This window comes from Gambusia affinis, linkage group LG02 (assembly GCF_019740435.1).
Source record: "Gambusia affinis linkage group LG02, SWU_Gaff_1.0, whole genome shotgun sequence".
Taxonomy (NCBI): Eukaryota; Metazoa; Chordata; class Actinopteri; order Cyprinodontiformes; family Poeciliidae; genus Gambusia; species Gambusia affinis.
The window spans coordinates 13,669,939-13,688,875 of record NC_057869.1 but is presented as its reverse complement, the minus strand read 5'-3'; the positions used below and the strand labels follow the sequence as shown (position 1 = coordinate 13,688,875).

At 36.1% G+C, this 18,937-nt stretch overlaps 1 protein-coding gene and 1 long non-coding RNA gene across 2 annotated transcripts; one reads left to right on the top strand and one right to left on the bottom strand.

Annotated features, from left to right (window-relative positions):
• Nucleotides 1-1,258: 1,258 nt before the first annotated feature.
• syt9a (synaptotagmin IXa) lies at nucleotides 1,259-18,393 on the bottom strand. The gene is made up of 7 exons (XM_044137189.1): nucleotides 17,965-18,393; nucleotides 10,381-10,870; nucleotides 9,627-10,182; nucleotides 4,294-4,414; nucleotides 4,024-4,195; nucleotides 3,645-3,774; nucleotides 1,259-1,949 (listed from the first exon to the last, which is right to left on the bottom strand). Exons 1-7 carry the CDS (start codon nucleotides 18,110-18,112, stop codon nucleotides 1,881-1,883), a joined length of 1,686 nt encoding a protein of 561 aa, XP_043993124.1. The 5' UTR covers nucleotides 18,113-18,393; the 3' UTR covers nucleotides 1,259-1,880.
• On the top strand, nucleotides 1,956-18,196 carry LOC122842901. Its single transcript, XR_006372641.1, has 3 exons — nucleotides 1,956-2,688; nucleotides 3,059-3,145; nucleotides 18,109-18,196. It is a non-coding gene; the product is annotated as an uncharacterized LOC122842901 (long non-coding RNA).
• Nucleotides 18,394-18,937: the final 544 nt, after the last annotated feature.

Genomic DNA, 18,937 nt, shown 5'->3' with positions numbered 1-18,937 from the left:
AATTTTAACTCTCTTAAAAGTTCCTGAGGGCCTAAGAGCTGGTTGTAATTCAGCAGATCATCCAGATACTTGTCATTTTACCCCAGTCTTAAGACTTGGAGAAGGACTGCATATATGTAGTTTAAGTATTTTGTTGCCGTTTCACTGGGTTTTTCTTTCTTTTTTTTAACTGTAGACTGCAGGGAAAAAAATTGCCTATGTGTATGGATATATTTAAATCTCATATATTCTTTGCCAGGTGAATATTTAGTGTCATCAGATCAAACCAATAATCTTCATTAATTATTTTGTAAAATACCTTTCTGAAGTACGTTTTTTAGAAATTTTCTATCAGGGTAGCTTTTTATAAAGGATTTTCTTCAGCTTTTTAACACTAACAGTCTTTGGGTTGCGTAAGTCAAATGTCAGGTGGATAATTATTTCACCAGGTAAGATGTTCAGTGATAAGATCTCGCTCTGTCTTTCTCTCTCTCTCTCTTTCCCCCTACTTGTCTGAATCATTGTAGTACAGTGCAGTAGAAATCTGTCATACACAGTGCCCACTAACAAGGCCTTAACAAGCAACCCACTCACCTCTGTCTCTGCAGTGACAACCAACACCCTCCTTCCTTTTTTTTCCCTCTTTCAGATGACAATCCAATCACGATACAGTCACATGGTGTGTTATAATCAGCAGCCGACTAAGCAGACAGGGTCATGGTTGTTCACTGCTTGCTCAAATATTTGAAGGGCAAGGTAGTTACAGTCTGAGGATATTTATAACAACATATCGCCAATGCTATAAATAGTTTCAATAAACAGGACCTGGGATAAAAATGTAAATCAATTTGTTGTAATCCTGCTAACAAAAACAGGGATTTACATGAACAGGAGTAAAAAATGTTGTCAGGTCCACATGTCATTTTTTTTTTCTTTGGGATGCTTCCTATTTCTCCTGGTTCTGTTCCATCTAGAGTTTTTATTCCCTCATTATGTTTGTCAGATAAATGTCTTCAAAAATCTCTGTCAATTGGTCCAGACTGGATGCATTGTGTTGTCCCGTTTTGTTACTATTGCAAGTTCGCAGGCCACTGTTAATATCCTATTCCAATGTCTGCATATATATTACTTCATAAAGCTATCAACAATAAGGCTTTTCTTTTCACAGATTATCTCTCATATAGTACTGTCACAGCACACTGATAGTTTTAACAGATATAGAAAAAGCTATTTTGTTAGTTATGTACTGCAGCTTAAAACAATTTTCTTACACATTATTTGTAAAATATATATTCTTCTTTGTGGATTTTAATAATATGACAACTCGGCAAAAAAGGCTCCAGTTACTTTTATTTGACACTATTTATTTCCAACATTCAACATAGTTTTGCTCACATATACATTGTATGTAAATTAACCGTTACTTCACATCAACAGACAAAGCAACACACTGCATTGTAAAAATAGAAACAGAAGCAAACAGACTAGGAGATTTCCCACCAAACCATGACCTCATGCACCAAGTCAACACCAAATAGAACAAAAGAAATGGCATGGCAGTTCAAATGGGTTTAAGTACATCTTGCAAGTACAGACTCACTTTATTAAAACAAGTACCAAGACTATGTAAAAATAAATAATAGTATAGTCTGTATAAACGCAGGAATTGCACAGACTTAAAATGTCTGCATACACCTGTTTTTCTAATGAAACATCATTAATAAAACATCCGTTCTTGCAATCGTTCTACATGCAACATAAGACAGTGTGCATCTCTCCTTTCCATAGTTGTTACTAAATGCCTGCATTAATTTTATTAAAACCCTTTTTGAACAACATTCAGCAGCACTCAGCAAGAGCTTCAGGTTGATCAGAAGTTTCGTTTAAATTTTTGCTGAAGGCTACGGAGAAGGAGGAGCTTTGAGGGAATTACAAGATCCTCCTTGGCTACTACTTGTAGTCCCCTCGTACTGTAATAAACAGAAGTGAAAGAATGCAACAGATCAAAAATTAATTAATGAACAAGTAAACAAATTAAGAAAAATATCAAATCAAAATCTAGCTTTATTTGTATAGCACATTTCAGCAGCAAGGCATTTCAAAGTGCTTCACATCAAATCAAACACAAAAATACAATGCAATATATGCACAAATAACTCATAGAAACAAATAGATAATGAGAAAAAGCACAACATTTATTTTGTATACAAATTTTTGTTTTTGAACACACGAAATAACTTGCTACCAGCACGGAATTGGGTAGTAAAAGCAAAGTTTAGCCTTTATTCTTTTTTTTTTTTTTATCAACTTTCTATTCTAACTGACATCTGCAAGTGAAAGGATAAAATATTTTCAAGATAAAATGGTCTGTGGGATGTGAATGCATAAATATGCACTTATACGTGGGACAAGATTTTTTGGCAGAATGAATGATTTGTGGAAATGAAAATAAAACTTGGGTTAATATTTGGTTTCTACACAGGATTCAAATTATAGCTGCTGAGGATGTAGACAAATACAGCACTATTTGTTGTGATGTCTTAATTTTGGGGTTTTTTTGCTGCTAAACTTTGATGTTTTTCAACAGTACAAGAAAGTTGTTGTCTGCATTGAATTGCTGAAGGTGAATGAAACTCAATTATATTTTCTTTTCCTACTCAGGTTCAGACTTTATAATCATTTTATTCTCGGAAATGGTTGTTATTTGAGGTAATCATTTTTTTTTCTTTTCTTTTATACTTATTATTCCTAGAGAAAAACAAATTTGATACATATCTGAACTTTAATTTTACGTCTTGTGTTAAAACCAGAATGTATTTAAATTATGACTTCTCTTCTTGAAAAAGAAATGACTCAATGATATACAAATCTTGGGACAAAACCACACGGTTTAATCATTTGTAGGACCAACTTCAGAGACAACAAAATTAAATAACTTTTTTTATAATGTAATCAGCCTCTGCCTATCAAAACTGTTACAATGTGTACAATAATGTTTTCTTTTATTGCGCTTTCCAGGCAGATATTTCTACAACCATGGAACTACAGCAACTTTTCTTTATCATACTTTCTGTTGCAGATTTGAAGATGTCCTGAGCGTCATTAAACTGGAATCAGCTTTAGGACAAACGGCCTTGTTTGCCTTTACACTTACATTAGTATTCTGGTAAGTGCACTTGGTTTATGTTTCCACTTTGGTCTCATGTGTCTTAAGATCATTGTTCCGAAGACATCTAATTTATTCAAATATGTACTGAATAACAGTTGTAAAAAAGTACCTTCTCTGTGCTTTTTTAGAGAGAAGATGCTTTTTTGTTCGCAACTTATGTAGACGAGCAAAGAGACAACTTTTTTGGTTTTATTTATGAAAAACTAGGAAGTAAAAATATGTACTTGTTTCATATTTCTATCTTTTACTAAATTTGAAGTTTTAAATCTTTTGGACCACTTCAATTTCTAGAAACTTAATAATGTGTTAAAAATGCTACTGTTGAAGAAACAGTACAGTTCAGGAACTGGGAAGAAGAGTCAAGGTTTTGTGGAAGATCCCAGTTGTGAAATGGTTAGTAGAAAACAACTGAAAAAAAAATCTTTGGGTTTGAAAACTGGTCAGTCATCCATGCCTGGAAACAGCTGTCACATCCATTATAGAAAAGCCAACTCACCTCAACAAGAGGATGCCAGTGGGCGACAGGTTTCCGTGGATATGTGAGCATTTCACTCCAGTGTTCTCGACCGAGGCTGTCTGCATCATTGCCGACTCGACACACACCAATGACCTCATTATGACCCACACTACAGGCGCAGGGGGAAGAGAGAAGAAAAAGAATGTAATCTCAGCCTGCCTTGCATTCTGGGTCAATGGTATGTTACATTCTTAATGAGAAAAGTTTCTGAACGGAAAGTGTTAACATTGTTAAAAATGTTCAGTCTTTAAATGATGGCTTACACATCCCCTAAAAAAGATTTCAGTGTATGTTTATCTGTTTATTTGGTTGTAATTATTAATGAAAGGTAGCTATCTGGTGTAAGTTGTAAGCTAACCGATCATAGTCCATCACTGCTATTAAAAGGCTGATCTGCTCAATATTTTCTGGAAGGACATCAAAGACAATAGCCTCGTTATAGACTGGGTTCAAGGTGTTTCTTTTCGTAGATGTCTTCCTTTTCTTCAGTCTCCGACCCTCACACATCAGAGAAACCTTCACATACGGATCTTTTTAAAAGACAGAGAAATGTTTACGTTATGCATTTATTTCTTTCCTGCAGAGCAACACAACTTTCTATGGATTGACAAAGTCTTATTTCATTTACCTGATGCACCAGTTATATCCATGGCCTTAAGATTGCGAGCCTGTATCATGGTGATGGTCAATCGGCCTGCTGTAGGCAAGTAGCAGAGGGAGAACATCAAATCCCCAAGGTCCACGTTATCCTAAAAGACATCAGAGACACATTTACTCTCACCTAAGTTTGAATCTTTGTTTGTTATTCCTTTATGCACTGGAGCCAATGCTGAGGAAGAACAGCAGGAGTGTCTTGACATTTATTTACAATGCTTTTCATGCTTTTTTTTTTTTTTGCTTTTTCAAAATAAAAAACTGTGTCCTATGCTTGGCTCAGATAAAACCCTCCCATATTTCAGCTAGAATGCAGACTTCTGCTTAGATGCAGCTCACTTATCACCTGCACTGAAAATAGCTCCACCAAGAAGTGAGAACCACAGCAGCAGACAAAATGTGTGGTGAGCACTACTCCTACACTACAATCTCTTCCCGAGTTATTGATGTGTTTGTTTAATTTTATACAATGTCAGCCCATTAAACATTTAAATGTTGTGGACATCCATCCATCTACCTATCCAGCCGTTTATGCTGACAGTAACATTACACCTCGCAAATGTCTTAAAATTTCAGTGGTAAAGTATATCCAGTCTGTGCAATCTTATGTGTGTGCGTCTTTATGAAAGTAAAAAAATATATATATTGAAACCAAATATGTGTGACAGATCAATGCAGCATTTTACTATGCGATTCCAGAGTTATTGTTTTGTGATTATTGCAAGTTTTCTCTATGCCAACAGGGTTTTCATAAAGTAGAGGAATTTAAACACATGGTCCAAATCTATGCACACCAAATGACCTATGCTCAAGGTTTTTCACGGATAAAATGATAATCCTTTTTTTTTTTTTTAATCAGCGATAGAGAAGCAAAGACACTATCTGAACAGTATTGTAATCTTAGCTGGGAAGAAACATTCACATAAAGCATCCCTACCAGAGGAGCCTCAAATTAAAAGATCGCTTTTAATTTGAAAAAACTTACGTTTACAGAGTTGATTTCACACTGTAAAGACTTTAGACTCAACTCAGACACAAGGTCTAGGATTTGAATCTGATGAGGAATTTTTATTTGATGCAATCAGAGGTGAAACTAAGCCAGTAAAAGTAGAAAATTAGATTTTAGTGAGTAATGTTACCCCCGAGTTACCTGCATACAAATAATTGTTTGACATGGTAATGTTATGCACAGTAAGTACGGTTTCTGTTCGCTGTTCCTGCCAGATGTGCCAGTAATTACCTTCAGTTTCTGAGTATGTTTGGTTTTACTTATTGATGTGGCTCTAACAGATATTTTTTTGTTTTCTCCTGTGAAAGTGAAAGGGTTCTTGTGATTTATTAACTTAAAATCATTGAACATGTTTGTGTAATAGCTTGCTCAATTTAACTGCTTCACAATAAATACCACGCAGATGTCTATCAAACTGAACTCTGCAAGATGCAAAGAGTTCAAATAAACACACTTCCCATTTGATACAAGTGGAGATTTAACATGAAATGGTCCCATCCATATACTATGAATACAAAAATAGATATGTAATGCGTATGTATGTATGAAGTGGGGCAAATATCCTTTGTAATTAAAGCAGTTAAAATGTATACATTTCAGATATTTAAATAACATTTTCTGCAAGTATAAATACTGTACAACTGTTTTCAATTAGGCTTTAGAATAATTCATGGCAATTCTTCAGCAATTGATAACCTAGAGACAACCTGAAATGAGGACCAACTGTAAATTCATTATTTAAAACAATAGATGCAAGCATAAAAAACATTTTCAGTCCAATATTTACAATTAGGTTCACCTAGGACTGTCATAGCGCTAGAGGTTCTTGAGACAGTTTTTATGTTTAAAAACAGTTTTTAAGTTGCAGTAGTTACTTTATATGAGGTATTTGTATTCAGAAATTATAAATGCTCAAGTGTTACAATAAAAGGCAAGAAAAAAATATACCACTAAGAGCATATGTCTCAGCATGAATCCTGTATAATCAGAAATGAATAATCAAACACAGCCAAGGATTATTTATTTATCTATTGACGTAATATGGTCCAGATCCCACAAAGGACCTGCGGGTCTTACATGCTTCATGTCCCACCGTCAACATGCATCATCAAAATGCACACAGGTAAACAATTTCAAAATCTGCTCTAGGATCTAGCTTAGAAATCAAATGCTTTTTCAACAATATTACATTTATTTGTATTCTGAATTTACCATCTGTGGCACATTATCCTTCATTACACGAAGCTGAAAAGCTAAAATTATCAAAGAGAAATCAAATCCAAATCCCCTTAAGGAATAAAAGCATTATGTAGCATTTGTTCTTATTACCAGTGCCATTCTCAGTATCAGAAAAATAACACATGTTCTTCCATCAATATACAGTCTGCTTCTGCTGTGGAGCTCAACGAGACCAATCTGGCAACAAAACAAACAGTATGGTCCCTCCCTCTGGCAATGAGGCGTAATGAAAACTCCATCATTTATATCCAATCATCTGTGGTGCAGTAGTTACTGGATGCCCTACCTTTGTATATTGTACTAATTTCTGAGAGACTTCTGTCCAGATTTTTTGGACACAAGCATTTGTGCATGTTTTACAGTCTGTGCTCAGACGAGGCATACAGCCTGTGAGCTGTATCTGGTTTCTCTGAATACTGGGAGTGTGAAAGAAAAGTGTGAGAATGGAGGACGTTGGATTCTGTGAATCACTGGTTCTCATCATCCACCTTTCTCGTTGCTTTCTGCTCTAAATGGACAACATTGACTAACAATTAATCAAGGGCATAAGTGGGGGCATTGATCCACAAAACAACCATAAGCAGGGGGTTTGCTCAAAAATATCAATACTTTTGTCGATATTCCTGTGAAGTCTCTATCTGGCAGCATGCCGACAGAATAACGGCTGTGCCTCTTTTTCTCTGTTGATTTGTGACAACTTTCTCTAATCCATCACTTTTCTCTTACACATGGTAATAAATTGAAAATGTTACTGACGTAATGTATAATATTTATTAATTATTAAGCTCAAACTAGTTTTGTCTGTTTGCATTCAAAGTGAGACCTTCTTACTTTTTATTTGATTGCATAAACTTGCCGTTAGCTTAGGGTAATTGGAAAATCATGACCTGCATTTCTTTAAGGGTGTCCCAAAATCTACAGGATTGTGAGTATGATTCATACACTTTACAAAAACGAAGAATCGTGACTGCATGTGTGTATGTCTCTCATTTCTTCACTGCTGCATTGCAACAACTATTTCTGCAATATTGTTACAGCTAGCAATACATTTGATAAAAGGGTACACTGCAAACCATATGGCAAATTTCATTTGGAATTGTGGGTATTGGTAAAGTTAGTTAATAAAGTACCTCAACAAAATGATCATGATGGTGTATTTTTTCTGAAATCAGGTGAAGGTCCTGCTTAACTAAAATGTTATTTTACTGTAGATAACTTCCTCTTTACTCAACATTGTTAAAAGAAGTCAGGTAGACATTTAGCTGCAGCTCTACTTGAGCTCAGTGAGTGAAATGGGCCTTTCTAGGAGATGTGTATCCTCAAATCTTTTAATATTGACTCAAACATAAAAATCAAAGTTTACATTTCTCTGTAGCTTTGAAGCAAAACTACCAAACCCAGTTTGCGTCATTCCTAAAACATGATTTTCTCTCATTTGGATTCTACCAGACAATTTGTGGAGGCTCAGCAAGCAATTCACTCTCTAAGGTAGATGGAGACTGGAGAAACTTCCTGTCTTGGCTAATTGCACGACCAGTTAAAAAAGATGCATCTCTGGTCAACTACTGTCTTTTCTTTAGTTATCAATTCAACAACAAAATATAACAGTTTTGCAAAACTAACGATCCTTTCTGGAGCCCAAAAGAGAGAAATGATAGGCTTTACACAAAATAAATTCCTTTCCATTGCAAGGTCAACACAAAGACACATAAGGCAAACACTCACACTTAGGGGTAATATTTGTTCTTTTCTGTTTAACTAAGTCACATTTATAAAGATTTTAGGGCATAACCAGTGTACATGAAGAAAGTCCACCCTTGCACAGTGGGAATGTGTAAACTTCGCTAAATTTGTGTTGCCAGCTTTCAAACTGAGACCTTTTTACTGTGAGTCACTGATGTTAAAGCTGAAGCCTGGAGCCCTTCACATTTTTAAATTCAAGGACTTAAGGGACCAAAAGGCTAAGGCCATGGCATGAATAAAAAAATAAAGTGATATAGCTGATTGTTCATTTAATGCAAATAATAATTTCACTACCACAGTAAAGTATTTCAAAACAAAATATAGAAGCAATAGTACTAATAATTATAACAATACTGTCAGTGAAGATAATCGTTACCCTCATGCTTTATCTCAGGTTGACAAGGAAGCTAAACAATCTGCTGCAGAAAAGGCTCAAGAAAAGATACTTCATTTAAAATGTTCTCTAATACTAAATATTCTCTAATATTGATGCTATAAGCCTCTTATGACCAACATATAATGCTGTTTAGGACATTCAAAAATGCTTTACAAAGATAAGACAAACACAGAAAACATAAATCTCCCCACATCGTCTTTCATTAAGCAAAAAAAGTTAAACTTATTTGTTAGACATGTTTAGTCTCAGAGTATATCCTTTTAGCATTAACCCAAAACTGAAATGAACCACAAAACTGCAGTGATGATGCTTAGTGTTCTTTTCTATATTTAGATACACGAGGAATAAAACATTTAAATAAAACAAATCCCATCTTTGCTTATACTTGTCGAATAAAATAGCAGCTGTGATCCTTTAATAATCTCACATTATAATTTTGTCACCTTTTAAAATAGACACAAGCACAACTACAATAAACCTTTTTAATCCGGTTGATTTTCTCAAAAGTCTTGTGAATTTTATGTCTTTTGGCTGGTTTCAGCAGAACGAGAAATAGCAGCAGACCCAGACTAAAATGAGTCATATGTCTGGCAACTGTGAACATTGTAAAGGATTATATTAGATAGACATCTGAAGGCTACTGTGTGCTGGTTGTTTTTCCTTTCAAATATTTATCTTTTCTGTTGTTACAATGACTAGTCAAGCTAATTGTAATGCAAAGGGAAAAGCAGACAATGATTTTATGCTGATTGACTCCACAAAGAACCCCAGAGAACAAGTGTTTAATGAAGAACTGAGAATTCAACTGCTTGAAAAAAAAATATATATATAGAAAAAGAACTTCTAATGAACACATTTATTTTTTTTTACTTTCCATTTCTATAACCATGGAACAAAATGAGTACTTGAAATGACTTACCGAGGAGACATATTGGATTTCACGGCAGAGTTTTGTCTCCCTGGGAAAATCTGCCAGATCCAGGAAGTTGTCCACCACTACTTGACCAATGATATCATGGCGTGAAAAACGGTCGAAGTCATAGATGCTGAAATGCAGCTTTCGCGTGGGAAGCTCAGAGTAGGCCACAGGGAACAGGAAGACTTCGTCAAACACAGGGTTGAGCGTCTTGCGGTGCACCTTGGTCTGGTGTTTAGTCTTCCTATCAGGCAGCAGGTAGATCTTAACATAAGGATCAGAGGTACCGGAGAAATCCTTGGCTGGGAGGTCCTCTGCTTTGTGGATTTTAACTATTAATTGTTCCAAGTCGCAGTCAAATTTAAGAATAAAGTGGAGGCGCCCACAGCCCCCACCTCTGCGACTGCCCTCGTCCCCCTCAAATGAGCGCTGCTTGTACAGCTCGGGTTTGAGGCGGCCAAGGCCAAGACCCATTCCAGTAAGGGAATCCTGTCTTTGGAACTGTGCCACATTGAAATCTGGGTTAGAGAGGTTCATATGTCTGCGAATGGAACCTTGACTGAGGACAAAGAAGGCAAACAAATAAGTAAAATCAGACTACATCAAAAAGAATCAAAGGCAGTAAGACTCAACTTTTTTTTATTTATTATTTTGTTAAGAGAGATATATGAGTAGTAACATTCAAGATAATGGAAAGGCTGGACTCCCAGAACAGGAATACGCCTTATTTGTGAATATTAGGGAAACCTATACCTACCCCATTTCTGAGCCACCACCTGGTGCTGGTTCTGTTGTCTGCCTCTGCATTCGAGGGTTTGTGTGAACTCCGTTTTCCCGAGTTTTACTCTGAGCATCCAGTGGTATGTCTGGGGATGTGTGGCTTATCTTCATAGCTGCCTCTGGTGTGGCCATCACCACAGGTGGAGGTGACACGGGAGTCATGGGAGCCTCCACTGACACAACAGAGGCCACGGGTGTAGGCTCTTTGGCGACAGAACAATGTGAAGACTTACGGCGGTTGTGCATCGGAGGGTCGACGGCAGTGTAAACTGGCTGTTTGGGTGCAGACTGTGTGGGCAGAGGGCTCATGGTGGGGTTTATGTGCCCTTGAGCCTCTTTTGTTGTGGGTGAAAGTCCTCGCTCTCTCCATGGTATCCAACAGAGTTTCCAGGAGACAAAGAGGGAGACCCCAAATAGGGCCAATCCACAGGCAGTAACTACTAGTGAGAGTAGACTCACTGATATATCTGAGAAGATGACAAGTGAAAAGAAATCAGAGTTAAATTGAGATTTTACTTGTAATTTTGCTTCTCGCTAAAGCTACACCACTGCTATTGTAGAATAACAATGGGAGAAAAGTACGAATATTATCAATTCTTAATACAACACATTATCTTCCAACGGATATTTCAAGATAGGTTTTGTTTAGAAATTATACAGAACAGATAAAGTAACATGCTAATTATGAATTACCAAATAAATGTTCTTAGACTTTAGCTTTATTTGACTTTTTTTTAGTTTATTGGGGTTCAGTTTGAACGTTTTGACACGATTTGTTTTTCCTCTTAAGACATTTAACTCTGGTGCATGGTGCATAAAAATGTTTCTATACTCAAAGGATGTAGCAGTGTTTATGTATGACAGTATAATTAATAACATATAAGTTGTTTAAAGATTTTGATTTCGTTTCAGCAAATATTTTTTTAAACAAAAGTATCTGCAAACATTAATAATTAATTTTTTTAATATTTTGCACTTAGCACTGTCAAATTATAAGACAGTTTCCTGAGATAAAATCTTAGATCAAACATCCAATTTAAGATTTTGAAGATCTGCTGCAGATACTTTTTAAGCCCTGAAAATTATTTTCCTCTTTACCCATCTAGCCAGTGCATTTTCTCTCACACTATACAATCTGAGAGAAAAAGACCTGACTAATAATGTCTTGACAAAGCAACCAAAGTCAATAAAAAACTCTGGCTCTTCAGTCTTTCTAGAAAATGTACTGCTGATCAACACCACTTTAGAAGGTATGATAAAAGGCTAACTTCATTCAAGTGAAGTGTAAAGAAATAAATGTTGGGTGGCACTGCATTATTTATGTATTAAACCTTGGGGAATTTCATGATCCAGCAAAAGGTGGATTTCATGGTTTTGTCCAGTTAATATTTTAAAAATCTTGAATTCAAATAGATTATAGGCCCTGTGTTTCTTTTATTTTTCACTCATTCAAACTACACTCTGAATATCCTTCAGAGTGTAGTTTGTGCTTTATGCTCATAGAAGAGGAATAATGTGAAAATGTCAAGGCGGTTGTACTTTTCTCATCACATTGTACACCCATATGTATGAAAAATATAACGGTTTGTAGGAGCTGAACTACTACCTGCTGCTCAGTTCATTTTTTCAACATGATAAAGTATCCCAGCTAACCTTTATAAGTAAAAGAAACCACAATACACATGAATATGTAATATATTTCTGTGGCAACACAAGAAAAATGAAACTCACAGCAAATGAGGCAGACATGGCAGAATCAAACTTATTTCACCTGCTGAGACAATAAAATCTAATAAATATGAAACCATTCATACTTTCTAAAAACTACAGGTTAAGAGCTTTTTTCTCGATAGAGCAGAAAAGCCTTAAGATCCTTATCAACACAAAGAACACAGCAGGAAAATGAGGTTGTTTTGTATAAACTTCTTTTATTTTAAAATGTTGAAAATAAGAATACTATATTAATAAATACTACGATGGACTGGCGACCTGTCCTGGGTGACCCCGCCTCTTGTCCGAAACGTTCATTGGAGATAGGCACCACCACCCCTCCCAGCCCCACTAGGGACAAGGATGTAAGAAAATGAATGGATGGATGGATGGATATTTAGAAATATAGAGGGCTTTCCAGATGTGAGTATACATCTTGAACCCCTTGAACCTCTTTGCACTTTTTCTATTACAGCCACAGCCTTCTATGCAATTTATTGGGATTTGATGTAAAGGTCAACGCACAGCACTGCACAGTTTTGATGATGAAAGAAATCATATGCAGTTTTTACATTGAATGTTTTTCAAATAAAAGTTTGAACAGTGTGCCATACATTTCTATTTATCTTTTCCAGTTGATACGGTGCAGAACTGCCTCCTGCTACTATAAAAAGTATTTAAAAATTTTTGCAAAATAGCTCTGCCATATTCAATGAAGATGATCTATAAATACCACCATTTAGGTCTTGCTACAAATTTTTAAATGAATTAAAGGATTGGATTTTGAGCAGCCTATTCCAATCTCTTAGTATGCAAATAGCAGTGGGCCTAACCCTTGTCCTCAGGGTTCACTGCCCTGCATATTTCAGATTGTACCTGCTCCAACAGACCTGATTTGAATGATTGTATTTTCTTATTAGAATCTCATTGAGATGTGTTCATCGCCATCCATTTAAATGAGGTTTCTGACCATTAAGACCTGGTTTGGCAACCACTGCTCTTAACCGTCCTGCTGAAGCTTTGGATATACGTTTAGGTTTGTTGTCTTGCTGGTGGTTGAATCACTGCTCTAATCTCAAGTCTTTTGCAGGCTTTCTTGCAAGATTGTCCTGTATTTAGCTGAATCCACCCTACCAATTCTGACCAGCTTTCCTGTTCGTGATGAAGACAAGCAACCACAGAGTATGATTCTGCCATCAGTTATACTTGGGTCTTGGTAGCTTTGCAACCAAGTTAATACAGCTGAAAGCAGATATTTGAGTAAGGTGAGGTTGAAAAGATCCTAAACTCTGACCATCTCACAGAGCTCTGTGAGGAATCCATCAGCCAGTAAGTTTAAAGAATCAAACTGAGATCAAATATTTTCACTCCCACAAATAATATTCTTCTCAATGTCTGAAATAAAAAGACTAAACATTTCCTGTTTTAAATCAGATAATTAAAAGTGTTATTTGTATTGATAAATATCAGAGTAATGAACAGATTATCTTTTGATTTAACTACACAGATTAACACACATCCTTCAAATCCACATCACACTTTATGCAATTTATGTAAACCCTGTTATCTTTTCATTCCCCTTCACATTAATTCAGTACTTTGCATTAATATATTACATGAAATCTAATAGAATACATCAAACTTTGCGGCCACAATATAAAAAAATTGGAAAATACTTTAATATATTTTATTCATATACATTCAGTGGGTGTGGGAGAATAAAAGCAGGCATAGCAGAAAAATCACGTCACAGTGATTCTAAGCCCACAGTGTATTTGTGGACTTCATTTTATGATATTTGAATCACTGTCAAAACAGATTATTAATGAGGGCAGACTCCCTTTCTTTGAGATTGTAAGGAGTTCCTACCATTACTCTATTAATTAGCTCTCTACTGATTACCAGATTCATGTCAAGACTCAAACTGGGCTACCACAAAGTAGCTCTAGTCAGATGAAGCATGTTAGTAAAATTAAAGGATTATTTTAAACCTGCATCTGCCAAAGGTATAGATAATTTGGTAATATAGGTAATAGGTATTTATGCTTGACTGAACTTCTCTAGTTTGTTGTATTAGTTATTTTTTTCAGACTTCAATTGTCATATTCATCTTAATATTTAGTACATATACACCCAGATTACTTGTATTTATTTTTTTAAATGACTTTTTAAAACTTTTATTTTATCTTAAATACTTATATTTTCTGTTTCCCTGCTTGTATAGTGCTTTTATTTTTTTTTTTAGTTGTCACAATTAATTTTTTATAAAATTCAAATTTAACTAGAGATTGGGTGTGTAATGAGGTCTTCACAACTATCATCACACAACTTTGTGAAAAGTCACACATAGAATGGTCTTCAGATAAACAAATTGTTCTACTGCTACAATCTTGTAATGATAATTTGAAGAAGGAACTTTTATATGAACTATTGTGCATTAATCCCAGACATGTTTGAATGTCTGAATGACACAGCATGTTCACGTACATGTGTCCTAATGCATGTAAACATTCAGAGATCGACTATGAGATAAGCATGTTTCCCTTGTGTATTTTTAGTTAGGCTAATTTTTTTTTACTAATTTCACGACCCGGTGGGTCCAATACTCTCCCTTAACAAAGCCAGTGTTCTCCTGTTATTTACCTACTTTTACTATTGCAGCTGCCCCTGGTTTTACCAGGATGGATTGTGTGCAATTGGAAGATTCTCAGCTGACATATGCTTTGGTCTTTGGTAAGATTAAATGGTAATGTGTACAATGTTTGCAATCTGCACAGTATGCAACATTTTTATATCATGCACATGGTGGTTTCTTCTCCTGACACCAAAGGTTGGTATTTATGTTGCCAAGCCATTTTGTCACAAATTTTTCTAATAGCGGCAGTATCTGCAAATCCACCTGACCATGTCTATTTTTGGATGTGTGGTGTCAGTGGTGCACACATTCTGCCTTCTTATGCTGACTATGCAAGATGCCACAAGTTATTTTTTGTAAAAGAGAAAATATGAAATTTTGTTCCATATATTCAAAATAAATTTGTCCAGGGGCAGACTTGCACAGAGGTTTGGGGGGAAAATAAAGTATCCCATTAAACATCTCTAGTAATAAGCAGGATAGTCTTTTTGTTTCTATCCTACTGTGACCTAGTTATAGAAACCTGCAACTTTTGAAAGCAAAATAGACGTTTGGAGAAGATAGACACTTTAATCAATAGTAATAGGTTTTTTTTTCTTCTAATTAACATTAACAAATCATTACGTGTTAAATATTTCCCAAATGTGTCAAAGTCAATGGTCTTACTTTTCAATTTTTCTTTTTAGAGATAATACTGAAGAAATGTACCATTTACTTCTGTTTAAGTTTATGCTAATTAGCATTTACAAATATAAACGTTGTGTCAACCTTGAGAAACAAAAGTAAATCTGGCTATATATTTGGGAACCATTAATTAAAAAGTGCAATGAGCACAAAATGATATGAAATTAGCAATTAAGCCACCTGAAAGAAGTGTATTGTTTGGCATGAAGATAATTTTAAAAAAGAATAGCTCTATTTTTCTTGTAGCTCAGAAATCAAATCCAGCAAATTTGCTTAGTACGCCGTTGAGCCTGTGTGTAGGCACAGTCATAAGAGTTAGCACAAGAACTTAGACCAACTGTGCTTTCTGTGCTGCGAGATTCTGTGAACACCAGAGTAAGTGTGATCGGGGAGAAACTGAAGGATTTGCCATCTGAGGACACTGAGCCCAGCTTGGCAGAATGTTGAGGAACTGACTGGTTAAAAGGAATCAGCAGACAACTGGAATGGTTTAGAGGCAGCATCACAATGAAGAAGGTGAACCAAATCTAGAGCACAAGACCTTCAGCGGTGCAATAGTGTAGGAGGTGAGCAAGAGAGGAAAAACCAATGTGCAAGCTCCAAGATGCTGCTTTCTCAATGTACAATATGTAGCATTACTTGATTTTCCAGTTGTTAATTAGAAGTTAGTATCCAGGGACAGACTCTTGCATTTTAAACTGTTGTCCTCTGGGTCTTACCTGCTGCTTGGTGTTCATATTCACGGAATCCTAGTTTTAAAGCTGTAGCACACATTGGCTGATGGTTAGATAGAAATGTAATGGAATTACAAACAGCAGCAGTTTGTGTGCTACTTTTGAAAGCAGCAAGAAATGTTGCACAATTGCTGCGTTTTATATAAGACAACCTATTTTGGTCATCTCCTGCTCAGTGTTTTTATTCTGGGAATCTATTATACTTAAAACTGGGTCTCAAAAGCAAACCAAGAAACATTTCCTTTTTCCTTTATGATTTGAAATGGAAAATTGGATTGTTCATATTGAAAATGAAATCAGCTCCAGGATAAAAGAGATGACAGCAGGGCATCTTTGCACTGGTATGAAACCAAGAATGACAATGATTATGGTTCTAACAGTTATGCCACCAACAATGTGAGGTTATCTTTGATCAGTTCTGATGCACAACCCATGACTGAAATATTTAGTTTATTTTTCGGTAGTGTCCGAAAACAGAATTTACCTTTTTGCAGGACATTTCAAAACATCTTTACCTGCCTTTAGATGTAGTCAAAACAATGCAGGCAGCATTCTGAAGAAGAATACATGATGTTGTTGCTCAAAAGTGTTTTGTGTTTTGTCTTTTGTCAGTGCTCTCTGTTCATGTGATCTGTGAACATTAAAGGTAAAAGATTTTATGAGCTTTAGATCATGCTCTAATTGTATTCCCTCATCAGAAACATAATATTGCTTTGATTGATTCATGCATGTTTGAGAAATTTTTCAATCTCCTGTGGTAGCCATTCCAAAGTGTCTTCATACTTACTCATAAACTTAGGAAAGTCTTTTAACACAGTCTAGTCCGAGCTCTTTAGAGCTGTAATTGATCCAATGGCTGTCCACTGACTTTATCATTCTGGTGTAGCATCCTAAAGGATGAGATCTACCAGCTTTTGTGAAAAATAAAATTAAATATCATGTGACTTGAGATCAATAACCTCCCTGTCTGCTTGTTAACCCATACAAATCTTAAATTTGGGGATGTGAGTGAGTTTACTCAGGACAGAAAATTAAGGAGGAAAATGACTAGAGTAAAAATAAAGAATCACAGAAAGACCTAAAATGGCACGATTTCTGTATAATCAGAAATCATCATCCAAACTATATAGACAAAAATAGGCTTGTGGAGGATTGCAGGAATTGTGCCCAGCACGATCTATGCCTTGCTTTTGTGCGCACGCGCGCTCAACCAGCCAAGTCAGGTGAGGTTTGATAGCCTTAATGATTTAACCTAATGGTATTTCTTGACATTTGGCTTTGATTCTGATGTGGTTTCAGGCAAACACTTTATTCCTCCAAGGCAGAGACTTTTAGGCAAGAGAGGAAAATAAACTTTTAAATAAGTAGGAGCCTATTAGAACTGCGAGTAAGAGAGGCAAATAATGGACCTCCTGCTTACTCAACCGAGAGAAAATATACATTATGTAGAGTTAACTATATGAAACAAAGTCAGGTATTAAGTTAGTTTAATATTTTCCTCTGGTGGGTACCAAAATAAAATCGCATAAACGAATTGGGGAAGAAATATAAATAAATAAAACTAAAAACATTACATTTCTTCAAATATAAAGTGAAATTTCGATTTAACAACGGGTAAATTACTTTAAGGGACAAAATTAAACCCAAGAATGTTGAATAAATATCTACTATGATCAAGTACATGCTCTAACCCAAAAGCTCGTGCCGTAAGCCGGTCGGTTTCAACGAAAGAAGTCACATGCACGTTCCCTCCTGATCAGCTCCGCCGCTGAAGGAAAGCATGCAAATGATGCCTTACCTGAATCAGAATATCGTGGTCTGGTGAGATCTCGGAAATAGTAGATAAAATCCAGACAGTTTTCATTCTGCACTTCCCCCTTTGAGCAAAGATCTGACAGGAGTTCGAGTGCTTTTTGACAAATCTCGTCATCTCTGTCTCCAGGCATTTCCCACCAGCATCCTTATAAATGGACGGTCTCTCGTCGGCACCTATTCCACGCTGGTCGGCACGGTTTGTGGAGTGAAACGCTCGACCAGCGGCACGCCTTCCGATGCCGGACTTTATTGGAAAGGGCGAAAAAATCCCAAGTCCAAGTGCTCCAAAAATAAAGCAACCTATCCCACATGTGGAGCACGAAGAGTTGTTTTCTTTTGTGTAACAACGAGTGAAACACTCCTCTCACTCTGCTGCTCCGCTGAAAGCCACCGGTTGAATCCACGCACCGCCTCTGCGGCGCCGTGCGCTGTCCAGTGTGCTGAAATGTGCGCGCGTACTCCCGCTGCAATAAATCGTTTGCATCACGCTGACTTCTGTCTCCAAATCATTTTTTATTTGAGCTACGAAACAATGCGAAACCCGGGAAAAGCTGAACACATCAACTCCGAGTATAGGCGAGAGCGAAAAAGCCGCATTTGCAAGCTTTACAACCAGTACAAAAATAATAATAAAATAAATAAATGTGCTCTGACAAGCCTGGTGTGGTTTTACGTTCCTGCACATGGCCAATCAGAACCTACTTTTTTTCGCTTTGTGAAATCATTTTAGGCTTTCATTGGCAAAACCGCTTTCCACTCAAAAGCCATCAAAATCTGCGATACTGTTCGTGTAGAATACCTTAGAAAACTTGAATACAGAATAGTTTTTGGTTATTGAGAAAACTGTGCTTTTCATTGATGTTTTCATGTTACGATCTTCTGCCACATAAATGGCAAGGTTGTTTTCCCACACGCTACACTTAATCAAGAAACAATGTATTAATATCTTCCTGTCT